The sequence below is a fragment of the Bufo gargarizans genome, chromosome 1 (genome assembly GCF_014858855.1).
Source record: "Bufo gargarizans isolate SCDJY-AF-19 chromosome 1, ASM1485885v1, whole genome shotgun sequence".
In the NCBI taxonomy this organism is placed as follows: Eukaryota; Metazoa; Chordata; class Amphibia; order Anura; family Bufonidae; genus Bufo; species Bufo gargarizans.
The window spans coordinates 534,254,407-534,267,428 of record NC_058080.1 but is presented as its reverse complement, the minus strand read 5'-3'; the positions used below and the strand labels follow the sequence as shown (position 1 = coordinate 534,267,428).

The 13,022-nt window shown below is 48.1% G+C and overlaps 1 protein-coding gene across 4 annotated transcripts; it reads right to left on the bottom strand.

Moving 5' to 3' along the window:
• Nucleotides 1–235: 235 nt before the first annotated feature.
• LOC122933993 (probable N-acetyltransferase camello) lies at nt 236–11,374 on the bottom strand. 4 transcript variants are annotated; one of them, XM_044289108.1, is made up of 2 exons: nt 11,251–11,374; nt 236–1,134 (listed from the first exon to the last, which is right to left on the bottom strand). In XM_044289108.1, the coding sequence occupies exons 1-2, from the start codon at nt 11,326–11,328 to the stop codon at nt 463–465; spliced, it is 750 nt and encodes a 249-aa protein (XP_044145043.1). In that variant the 5' UTR covers nt 11,329–11,374; the 3' UTR covers nt 236–462. The 4 variants fall into 4 exon arrangements, with proteins under 4 accessions (XP_044145043.1, XP_044145058.1, XP_044145068.1 ...); XM_044289123.1 differs by lacking the exon at nt 11,251–11,374 and adding an exon at nt 11,195–11,235; XM_044289133.1 differs by lacking the exon at nt 11,251–11,374 and adding an exon at nt 2,752–2,776.
• Between the last annotated feature and the right edge of the window lie 1,648 nt (nt 11,375–13,022).

Sequence of the window (13,022 nt, the reverse complement as noted above, 5' to 3'; positions counted from 1 at the left end):
TTATTATCCGAGCCATGTCTCCAGGCCTGTCTAAAAGGTTGAACATTGACTTATAGGATAACTATCTTACATATGGTGGCATCAGAGTCAGAGCTTGCCAAGAGTTAATTTGCAAACCCTCTGCCCAGAATTCAAGAGGAGCGTTGCCTGGCCTATAAGCCTCCTCACGCTGTTTAGGTGCTCTCTATAAGGAGGCATTCCTAGAATATTTGACAAAAGAGGACGTCTCCAGGACTTTAGCCGTTCTCCCAACGGAGTATTTACTTCTGAATCAGAGTCTGTATTCAGGGTCCACAATGAGTTCTGTGCATTTAATCACCGCTATAGATAATTAAAAAAAAACATGAATCCATATAATAACCGGTACACAGCGCACTGCGGTCACGCTAGGTTGACAATTAATGGCGGCATTCTCCACCGGTCCCCTGAGTTCTGGTTCTGCAGCAGCATCCTGATGACACATCATTTTGCCGGTAATACATCGTAACGGTACTTGGAGATGGTGAAGTCAACCAGTTGCCCGTACACGGTGGGCAGCACAAACTCTGTGTACTTCTTGAAGCCCACGCTCTCGTACATCCTCTGTGCCTCACGCTGAACCATCAATGTGTTTAAGACAACTGACTGGTAACCTCGCTGCCGCGCAAAACTGATCACCTCCCGGGACAAGGCCTTGGCAATACCGAGACCACGAAAGTCATTCCTCACAGACATTCGTTTCAGCTGCAGCTCGTCTGGGTTCTCATCTGAAGGCTTCGCTGCAACTGTCCCGACCACACTGTCCTCAACCTCAGCCACCCAGAAATGTGAGCCCTTGTCCTCCATGTAGGTCTTCTGAATGTCCTGCAGGTCTTCCTTCAAACAATGGTTGATGTATAAGCTCCAACAGTAGCCAAGGAGATGGCGGCCCAAGGCCAACGAGAGGGTGACGGCCAAGACCGGGAGGATCACTGACTTAGAGCTGAAGAGCAAAGATAGGAACATGCAGGTAATGACAAACAGGACCCATGGCCGCTTCACCACATGGATACAGACGCTGGGAATGTATTCACTCATCCCGTGGGAGAACAGATCCCGGACCACCTCATAGTCAGAGTCCTCGTAACTGCGGATCTTGTACTCCACCATCACTGCCTGGAGAGAGAGAATGGAGGAGGACAGAGTCAGGTAATATATGGAGATCTACATACTACACATATACCGTCACGAGAAGAACAAAGTCCATCTGCTTTCAATATTATGTATCAGGACACAAGAAAAACAAAAACACCTGGTCCTTAGAAGGTCTTAAAATTAGGTGAATCCAACCTCATATGAAGCATAACCCAACAGATTCCACTGTGTCAATATCTATTCAACAAAAATGAAGCCGTGCATGAAAAACTAAGTCCACCCCATGAATCAAGACCTGATAAAACCACCTTTAGCAGCAATAACATCAAGTCGTTGTCTTTTGGATGAATATCAGTCTCTCACATGGTTTTGGAGTGAATTTGGCTCACTTCCATTCATTGAGGTTTGTGGGTATTCATCCATGCACAGCTCCCTGGACTTTGGGCCATTGCAGCACCTTGATTCTTGTCCTTCTCAGCCATTCTGTGTTTGGGATCACTGTCCTGGGGCATGACCCAGTTTGGGTGGCCTCACATTTAACTCTAGAATACTTGGATATAAGGAAGCGTTCATAGTTGACTCAATAACTGCAAGGTCCCATGGCTGCAATACAAGCCCCAGTCATCACCCCTCCACCACCGTGCTTGACAGGTGGTATGAGGTGTTGGTGCCGAGATGCTGGGTTTTGTGCAGTGCATTATGGTCAACCATCTCCATTATGGTTTGTCTCAGTTCTCCTGAGAAAGAAGATGCGTTCTCCTGGCAGCCCTTCCACACAAGCCATACCTGTTCAGTCGTTTTCTGATGGCACTGGCGGCCTGTAGAGTCTTCGATGTAGCTCTTGGGTTTTTGCAGGTTATCTGAGCATTGCACGATATGCCTATGTGGTGGATTTGCTGGGAAGACCGACCACCATCTTGAATGTTTTCCATAATCTTTCTAACTGTAGAATGATGGACTTCAGATTGTTTAGAAATGGCCCTATAACCCTTCCCAGATTCATGGCAGCAACAATTGCTCCTCTAAACTCATCGGCAGCTGAAGAGGCCCCATGTTGGTCCCATGTGCATATCTGCCCGCATTGCTGAAGAAAAGGATGTTTTAATATATGCAAATGAGCCTCAAGGAGCAACGGGGGCGTTACCATTACACCTAGAGGCTCTGCTCGCTCTACAACTTCTGTGCCCTCTGTACTTTGATTGACAGCACCAGGCAGGGAAAAAGTCATCCCACCTGGCCTTGTCAATCAAAGTGTAGGGGGTGAGGCAGTTGTAGAGAGAGCAGAGCCTTTAGGTGTAATGGCAACGCCCCCGTTGCTCCTAAAGGCTCTTTTGCATATATTAAAACATCACTTTTCTCAGCAATGCGGGCACATAGGACCAACACAGATGCCTTCATCTTCCAAGTGCACATGTAACAGGTCAGCCAGTGTCACAGGTACAAAACTGCTGACAGATGCCCTTTAATTCCTATGGGAGCAGTAAGGGTGGACTTAGGGTGACACACAGCTCTTCCATGTTGTCACATTTATCACATCTGAGGCTGCATTCACCTAATTGTAAGACCTTATTAGGACCAGATGTTTTTTTTCTCATTACGACCCTCATAGAGTTCAAAGAAGGTGGACGTTCCGCTTACCACGACTGTCCAATGCCCTTTTCTGACCCATCGGAAGTTGAAACAAGACTGAAAATACGAGGCCTCAGACTGAGATCCAACCAATCTGGATTCGGCTACTCTCACATCTGCGTTTTCCTTTCCGGTTTTAGGTCCGGCGCAGGAGGAAAACGCTTCAGTTTTGTCCCCATTCGTTGTTAACGAGGACAAAACTGAGCAAACCAGAAGTGATGTATTCTCCTGCGGTTTTCACATCCTCTGCTGGATCTCAAAATCGGAAAGGAAAACGCAGAGGTGTACGTACCCTTAGTCGCCACTTAGCAGCTATGCCCGACTGTCACATGGAAGGACCCGATTTATCGGACTTCCTTATCTGCTTATTTTCCCTCATCTTGGATGACATTTTGAGGCTTTAGAACTAATTACTCAACATTGTAACTCGAGGGACCAGTGTATACTACACATACTGTATATACCACCGCTATATACTATACTGACAGGGCACAGAGCAGGCGGTAGTATATGGAGATCCATATACTATACAGACAGCATAAGGAGGAAACGCTGCATGATGTATAGTCACTGTCCATACTATAGACAGGAGGCCATATATACTGTATGTGCTGATGTAGAAGGCCCAGTATATACAGTACTAGCAGGAGGTCCCGGCTTCACACAGGTCTATTTCATTTAATGTTTCTGTGTGTCGTTAAAAGATATAGAAAGTATTCCCCATAACTGTGACCTCCACAGCAGCCTGCCCCTAGGGTGGTCAGAGGTCCAGTTTTAGGCCGGACAGTCCGGCTTTCAGACTCCCAGTCCTCCATCCGATGCAGGACCTGGATGGACACAAGGATGTCCTTTTGAACAGCTCACTCTCGGACAGCAGCACTGTGCAGTCTGAGCGTGAGCTGCAGGGAGAAAGTCTCCCTCCCTCCCACCCCTGCAGCTGACAGAAGCTGATTTTTACCTTAATTTTTTCAATACCAGTTGGCTGTGGAGTGGGAGGGGCGTGGTCTAATTGGGTAAGGGCGTGGATTAGTGGGACCTGGGGGTGGTATTTTTAAGTCCGTCTTTTGAGGGTGGCCTGAATGGCAGCCTACCTGCCCCCTGAACTGTGACTTCCACAGCATTCTGATCCCTTAACAGTGTCATCCAGAGTGTCCTGCCCCTTTAAAGCTGACCTACAGCAGTGAAGAAAAATGGCAGGGTTGTTATGGAAACCTGGAGTAAAACTGTGAATGTGGAGACTTTTTTTTTATTTATTTATTTATTTTGTTTCCTGCAAGGTGGGGGGGGGGGGGGGGGGGAAATGGAGGGGTGGGCGGGGAATGATTTATTAGTAATGTATTATGTAAATGAATTTTTTGTATATCAATAAAAATTTAAAAAAAATAAATAAATGTGGAGACTAAGGGCCTGCGAGCTTCTATTGGCTGATAAGGGTCATGTGACTGTGTATGGCAGTTGGGATGTGAAGAGAACGACTTTCAGGCTTCTATTGGCTAATGCAGGTCATTTATTGGGAAGATCTCGGGAACGGTGCGTCCTAGAGAGCCGAGACCTGGACCAAATTTGGTGATTGTAAATGCGATGTTGCTGATTCCTTTAGCGGACATACACACAGTAAGAGATAGATATATATAAAGAAGGACGTATACATGTATGTATTTATGTATGTTCTGCGATCACTCAAAAATGCAACCATCGATTTCAACGAAACTTGCTATACACATCTCTTGCTACCTGGAAATAAATCTTGTGGGGTCTCAGCTCTCTAGGACGTACCGTTCCCGAGATAGTCCCAAAAAATGTATTAGCCAATAGAAGCCTGCAGGTCTTTCACTTATATCCCAACTGCCATACACACGGTCACATGTCCCTTATCAGCCAATAGAAGCTCACAGGCCCTTAGTCTCCACATACACACAGTTTTACTCCAGGTTTCCATAACAACCCAGATAACAACCCAGCCATTTTTCTTCGCTGCTGTAGGTCAGCTTTAGGCTAGGGCTACAGGACAAATATAAGTCTCACGACACTTAGGGCACAACTACACTGCTACATTGTTGTGGCAAGACAATCTTTACAATGATAGGCTACGGTGTCGCACTGCGACACTGTGGAGGTCACTGTTAAGGGGGCGGACCAGGGCTGTGGAGGTCACTGTTAAGGGGGCGGACCAGGGCTGTGGAGGTCACTGTTAAGGGGGCGGACCAGGGCTGTGGAGGTCACTGTTAAGGGGGCGGACCAGGGCTGTGGAGGTCACTGTTAAGGGGGCGGACCAGGGCTGTGGAGGTCACTGTTAAGGGGGCGGACCAGGGCTGTGGAGGTCACTGTTAAGGGGGCGGACCAGGGCTGTGGAGGTCACTGTTAAGGGGGCGGACCAGGGCTGTGGAGGTCACTGTTAAGGGGGCGGACCAGGGCTGCGGAGGTCACTGTTAAGGGGGCGGACCAGGGCTGCGGAGGTCACTGTTAAGGGGGCGGACCAGGGCTGCGGAGGTCACTGTTAAGGGGGCGGACCAGGGCTGCGGAGGTCACTGTTAAGGGGGCGGACCAGGGCTGCGGAGGTCACTGTTAAGGGGGCGGACCAGGGCTGCGGAGGTCACTGTTAAGGGGGCGGACCAGGGCTGCGGAGGTCACTGTTAAGGGGGCGGACCAGGGCTGCGGAGGTCACTGTTAAGGGGGCGGACCAGGGCTGCGGAGGTCACTGTTAAGGGGGCGGACCAGGGCTGCGGAGGTCACTGTTAAGGGGGCGGACCAGGGCTGCGGAGGTCACTGTTAAGGGGGCGGACCAGGGCTGCGGAGGTCACTGTTAAGGGGGCGGACCAGGGCTGTGGAGGTCACTGTTAAGGGGGCGGACCAGGGCTGTGGAGGTCACTGTTAAGGGGGCGGACCAGGGCTGTGGAGGTCACTGTTAAGGGGGCGGACCAGGGCTGTGGAGGTCACTGTTAAGGGGGCGGACCAGGGCTGTGGAGGTCACTGTTAAGGGGGCGGACCAGGGCTGCGGAGGTCACTGTTAAGGGGGCGGACCAGGGCTGCGGAGGTCACTGTTAAGGGGGCGGACCAGGGCTGCGGAGGTCACTGTTAAGGGGGCGGACCAGGGCTGCGGAGGTCACTGTTAAGGGGGCGGACCAGGGCTGTGGAGGTCACTGTTAAGGGGGCGGACCAGGGCTGTGGAGTCGGAGGCAATTTTGGGTACCTGGAGTTGGAGTCGGCAAAAAATGAACCGACTCCGACTAAATTTAAATTGGAATAAAAAATTTAAAAAAGCAAGTTTAAATGTCCCAATTCACAAAAAGTAATAATTAATTACTTCTTTACAGTAAGAATAAAGGCCAGTGTGTTGTGTTCCGCTGTTACAGGGAACGCAGCGCCCATGGTTAGCCTAGCCTCTCACTGATAACTGATTAAAGGGCTTCTGTCGCCCCCCATTGTGCAATTTTCATTAGCCGACATTAGTGCTATCAGACCTGTCCTACCTTTGTCTGTGGCTTATTTCTTGTAAAAATCATACTTTTATCATATGCAAATTTCTTCACTACCAGCCAGTTACTTTCTGGTGGCCGCCGCTTCTAGACACGCCCCTCTTGATAGACAGGGCCAGCGAGCGCTCTCCTTCTCCCGCTGGCCCCATCTGCTGCTGAATTCCCGCGCCTGCGTCGTAACGCTCCTCGATCTGCGCAGGCGTACTGAGTGAAGGAGGCGCGCTTGCCAGCTCCTTCCTCCTCATTCATCCTACGCTATAAACACTTGTAAACTCAGATTGTTAGCTTAAACTTTAAACATGACTAAGGGATTCTACTGGGGAAATCATGTTTTACAATAAATGCTTCGTCCCCGATCCCCCCACTGCCCGATCATCAGCAGAAGATCAGCGCACAGCGGAGAAGGCAGCGGCTTCCTGGCCAGTACTTCTGTGGTAAGGACATGTATGTCGCCTTTCTTTCCTTCAAGGAATTTATAAAATACATTGCCATATTAAATACAGAGGAGTCGGAGCATTTATCTACCGACTCCACAGCCCTGGGGCGGACACTGTGGAGGTCACCGCTAAGGAAGCGGGATACTGTGGAGGTCACCGCTAAGGAAGCGGGATACTGTGGAGGTCACCGCTAAGGAAGCGGGATACTGTGGAGGTCACCGCTAAGGAAGCGGGATACTGTGGAGGTCACCGCTAAGGAAGCGGGATACTGTGGAGGTCACCGCTAAGGAAGCGGGATACTGTGGAGGTCACCGCTAAGGAAGCGGGATACTGTGGAGGTCACCGCTAAGGAAGCGGGATACTGTGGAGGTCACCGTTAAGGAAGCGGAATACTGTGGAGGTCACTGTTAAGGAAACGGGATACTGTGGAGGTCACTGTCAAGGGAGTAGGATGCTGTGAAACTCACTGTTAAAGGGGATGGGCTGCTGTGAAGGTCCCATTTTAAAGTGGTGGGAGGGGGGGCAGGGTACTGTGGAGGTCACTGTTATAGTGGATACTATCGATATCTTTTAACGACACACAAACATTAAATAAAATAGATTAAATATACCCGAGCGAAGCCGCGTCCTTCTGCTACTATATATATATATATATATATATATATATATATACAGTACAGACCTATAGTTTGGACACACCTTCTCATTCAAAGAGTTTTCTTTATTTTCATGACTATGACAATTGTAGATTCACACTGAAGGCATCAAAACTATGAATTATCACATGTGGAATTATATACAGAACAAACAAGTGTGAAACAACTGAAAATATGTCATATTCTAGGTTCTTCAAAGTAGCCACCTTTTGCTTTGATTACTGCTTTGCACACTCTTGGCATTCTCTTGATGAGCTTCACGAGGTAGTCACCTGAAATGGTCTTCCAACAGTCTTGAAGGAGTTCCCAGAGATGCTTAGCACTTGTTGGCCCTTTTGCCTTCACTCTGCGGCCCAGCTCACCCCAAACCATCTCGATTGGGTTCAGGTCCGGTGACTGTGGAGGCCAGGTCATCTGGCGCAGCACCCCATCACTCTCCTTCATGGTCAAATAGCCCTTACACAGCCTGGAGGTGTGTTTGGGGTCATTGTCCTGTTGAAAAATAAATGATGGTCCAACTAAACGCAAACCGGATGGAATAGCATGCCGCTGCAAGATGCTGTGGTAGCCATGCTGGCTCAGTATGCCTTCAATTCTGAATAAATCCCCAACAGTGTCACCAGCAAAGCACCCCCACACCATCACACCTCCTCCTCCATGCTTCACGGTGGGAACCAGGCCTGTAGAGTCCATCTGTTCACCTTTTCTGCGTCGCACAATGACATGGTGGTTGGAACCAAAGATCTCAAATTTGGACTCATCAGACCAAAGCACAGATTTCCACTGGTCTAATGTCCATTCCTTGTGTTCTTTAGCCCAAACAAGTCTCTTCTGCTTGTTGCCTGTCCTTAGCAGTGGTTTCCTAGCAGATATTCTACCATGAAGGCCTGATTCACACAGTCTCCTCTAACAGTTGACTAGAGATGTGTCTGCTGCTAGAACTCTGGGTGGCATTGACCTGGTCTCTAATCTGAGCTGCTGTTAACCTGCGATTTCTGAGGCTGGTGACTCGGATGAACTTATCCTCCGCAGCAGAGGTGACTCTTGGTCTTCCTTTCCTGGGGCGGTCCGCATGTGAGCCAGTTTCTTTGTAGCGCTTGATGGTTTTTGTGACTGCACTTGGGGACACTTTCAAAGTTTTCCCAATTTTTCAGACTGACTGACCTTCATTTCTTAAAGTAATGATGGCCACCCGTTTTTCTTTACTTAGCTGCTTTTTTCTTGCCATAATACAAATTCTAACAGTCTATTCAGTAGGACTATCAGCTGTGGATCCACCTGACTTCTCCACAACACAACTGATGGTCCCAACCCCATTTATAAGGCAAGAAATCCCACTTATTACACCTGACAGGGCACACCTGTGAAGTGAAGACCATTTCAGGTGACTACCTCCTGGAGCTCATCAAGAGAATGCCAAGAGTGTGCAAAGCAGTAATCAAAGCAAAAGGTGGCTACTTTGAAGAACCTAGAATATGACATATTTTCAGTTGTTTCACACTTTTTTGTTATGTATATAATTCCATGTGTTAATTCATAGTTTTGATGCCTTCAGTGTGAATCTACAATTGTCATAGTCATGAAAATAAAGAAAACTCTTTGAATGAGAAGAAGTGTCCAAACTTTTGGTCTGTACTGTATATATACACACACACACGGGAGGAGCGGTACAGACTATATATATATATATATATATACGGGAGGAGCGGTACAGACTATATATATACGGGAGGAGCGGTACAGACTATATATATATATATATATATATACGGGAGGAGCGGTACAGACTATATATATATATATATACGGGAGGAGCGGTACAGACTATATATATATATATACGGGAGGAGCGGCACAGACTATATATATATATATACGGGAGGAGCGGCACAGGCTACCTATATACGGGAGGAGCGGCACAGGCTACCTATATACGGGAGGAGCGGCACAGGCTACCTATATACGGGAGGAGCGGCACAGGCTACCTATATACGGGAGGAGCGGCACAGGCTACCTATATACGGGAGGAGCGGCACAGGCTACCTATATACGGGAGGAGCGGCACAGGCTACCTATATACGGGAGGAGCGGCACAGGCTACCTATATACGGGAGGAGCGGCACAGGCTACCTATATACGGGAGGAGCGGCACAGGCTACCTATATACGGGAGGAGCGGCACAGGCTACCTATATACGGGAGGAGCGGCACAGGCTACCTATATACGGGAGGAGCGGCACAGGCTACCTATATACGGGAGGAGCGGCACAGGCTACCTATATACACAGGGGAGGTACAGACTATATACACACACAGGAGGAGAGGTACAGACTATATACACACACACAGGAGGAGAGGTACAGACTATATACACACACACACAGGAGGAGAGGTACAGACTATATACACACACACACACAGGAGGAGAGGTACAGACTATATACACACACAGGAGGAGAGGTACAGACTATATACACACACAGGAGGAGAGGTACAGACTATATACACACACAGGAGGAGAGGTACAGACTATATACACACACAGGAGGAGAGGTACAGACTATATACACACACAGGAGGAGAGGTACAGACTATATACACACACAGGAGGAGAGGTACAGACTATATACACACACAGGAGGAGAGGTACAGACTATATACACACACAGGAGGAGAGGTACAGACTATATACACACACAGGAGGAGAGGTACAGACTATATACACACACAGGAGGAGAGGAACAGACTATATACACACACAGGAGGAGAGGAACAGACTATATATACACAGGAGGAGAGGTACAGACTATATATACACAGGAGGAGAGGTACAGACTATATATACACAGGAGGAGAGGTACAGACTATATATACACAGGAGGAGAGGTACAGACTATATATACACAGGAGGAGAGGTACAGACTATATATACACAGGAGGAGAGGTACAGACTATATATACACAGGAGGAGAGGTACAGACTATATATACACAGGAGGAGAGGTACAGACTATATACACACACAGGAGGAGAGGTACAGACTATATACACACACAGGAGGAGAGGTACAGACTATATACACACACAGGAGGAGAGGTACAGACTATATACACACACAGGAGGAGAGGTACAGACTATATACACACACACAGGAGGAGAGGTACAGACTATATACACACACACAGGAGGAGAGGTACAGACTATATACACACACAGGAGGAGAGGTACAGACTATATACACACACAGGAGGAGAGGTACAGACTATATACACACACAGGAGGAGAGGTACAGACTATATACACACACAGGAGGAGAGGTACAGACTATATACACACACAGGAGGAGAGGTACAGACTATATACACACACAGGAGGAGAGGTACAGACTATATATACACAGGAGGAGAGGTACAGACTATACATACACAGGAGGAGAGGTACAGACTATACATACACAGGAGGAGAGGTACAGACTATACATATATACAGGAGGAGAGGTACAGACTATACATATATACAGGAGGAGAGGTACAGACTATACATATATACAGGAGGAGAGGTACAGACTATACATATATACAGGAGGAGAGGTACAGACTATATATACACAGGAGGAGAGGTACAGACTATATATACACAGGAGGAGAGGTACAGACTATATACACACAGGAGGAGAGGTACAGACTATACATATATACAGGAGGAGAGGTACAGACTATACATATATACAGGAGGAGAGGTACAGACTATATACACACACAGGAGGAGAGGTACAGACTATACATATATACAGGAGGAGAGGTACAGCCTATATACACACAGGGGGCACACACAGACACGGGTACATATGGCATGACTCGGGGGCACAGCCGCCCCCGCACGTACAGCTCGGGGGTCCACAGATGACCGCACACAGTACACGGGGCCCCGCCCTCTCTCACCTGTGCTCCTAGTGTCCTCGCTGCTTCCGGCGCGGACTGCTGACGTTTGGCATCACGTGGTGTAGAAGGTGTCGCCATGTTGTTGAAGCCTGCGTTTCTCTTGTTGACCGGCAGCGGGCGCACCCTGTCGGGGAGTTATAGGGCCTATCCGGTCTGTCCTCAGGGCCTTGGTCCCCCCCGGGAGATTACCGGTAGTCTCTGGTGTATCCGCTCATGGAGGAGACATCCCGGGTGTAACAGGCGGAGGTATAGCTGTGTGGCTGCAGCAGGCCTCCGTCCAGCAGGCGGCGCTGTGTCACATCCTCTGACTTCTGCTGAAAAGTTACAGTGTGTAGTAACCCCCAGTTATGTCCATAGCAACCAATCACATGGAAGCTTTTATTCCTTAACCTGCTGTGGAAAAAATGAAAGCTGCGCTGTGATTGGTTGTGGTGAACTGAGGGCCACATGTACATACAGGGCACTGGAGACGAGCCAATGGGGTCTAATCGGATTGGGCACGAAACTCTATCTGCCAAGCAATTCATTTTTCCACAGAAAAGGAACCCCCGCCATTTTACTATATTAGGGAAAGAGGATTAAAACGGAGGCTCGTGGCCCTGGGAGGGGCTTCGGCTGGCGGCCTTGTCCTCAGTGCTTTCCAGGCAGCCAATCAGAAGGCAGAATATTGGTCGGTTCATCACCCGCTGTGAAGCACAGACATCAGTCAGAAGGATCCGCCACTAACCACGCACTTCTCTGCACGAGCAGTCGGCCTTCCGCGGTCTATACGTGTTTTATAGGCCGATTCCCGACCCTCCGGCAGCAGACATTGTGCAGTTCCATCTTTCTTATTGTAAAAACCAGTTACAATTCTGCTACTGTTTGTTCCCATGAGTTCCAAAAGATTTTTCATTTTTGCAGTTTTTTTCACTCCTGCCCTTCTCAGGGCCATAACTGTTTTATTTTTGTGGTGCACACCTGTATGAGGACGTTTGTGGGATGAGCTGCACTTTGTAATGGGGCCCGGTCATATTTCATGTAATGTAGTGGGAAGCAGGGACGTTCCAAATGGGGTGGAATTAGAAAGAAAAGCCATTCTGCCCCAGGCTTATGGGTTCTGTCTCCGGTAAAGCTCGCCCATGACCTTCATGCTCCGTGTCGGTACCATTACAGCGATATCACATTTAGGCCTCGTGCACACGACCGTATGTATTTTGTGGTCCGCAAAGAAAGGACCCCCAAATATACGGATGAGGTCCGACTCCGTGTGCATGCTGTAGTGTGCAGAACGGAGCAGCCGGCCCCTAATAGAACAGCGCTGTCCTTGTAGGTAATGCCGACATTAATAGGACATGGTCTGTTTGTTTGTGGAAGGGAAATACGGACACAAAATGCACATGGAGTAACTTCCGTTTTTTTTGCGGACCCGTTAAAATGAATGGATCCGAATACGATCCAGAAAAAAACGGACACAGAAAGAAAATACGTTTGTTTTGTTTTTACAGCGTTCCCTATGAGATAAAACTGATCTGTTCTCTTCATTCTCCGGATCAGTACGATTACAGAGATACCACATGTATATACAGGGAGTGCAGAATTATTAGGCAAGTTGTATTTTTGAGGATTAATTTTATTATTGAATAACAACCATGTTCTCAATGAACCCAAAAAACTCATTAATATCAAAGCTGAATATTTTTGGAAGTAGTTTTTAGTTTGTTTTTAGTTTTAGCTATTTTAGGGGGATATCTGTGTGTGCAGGTGACTATTACTGTGCATAATTATTAGGC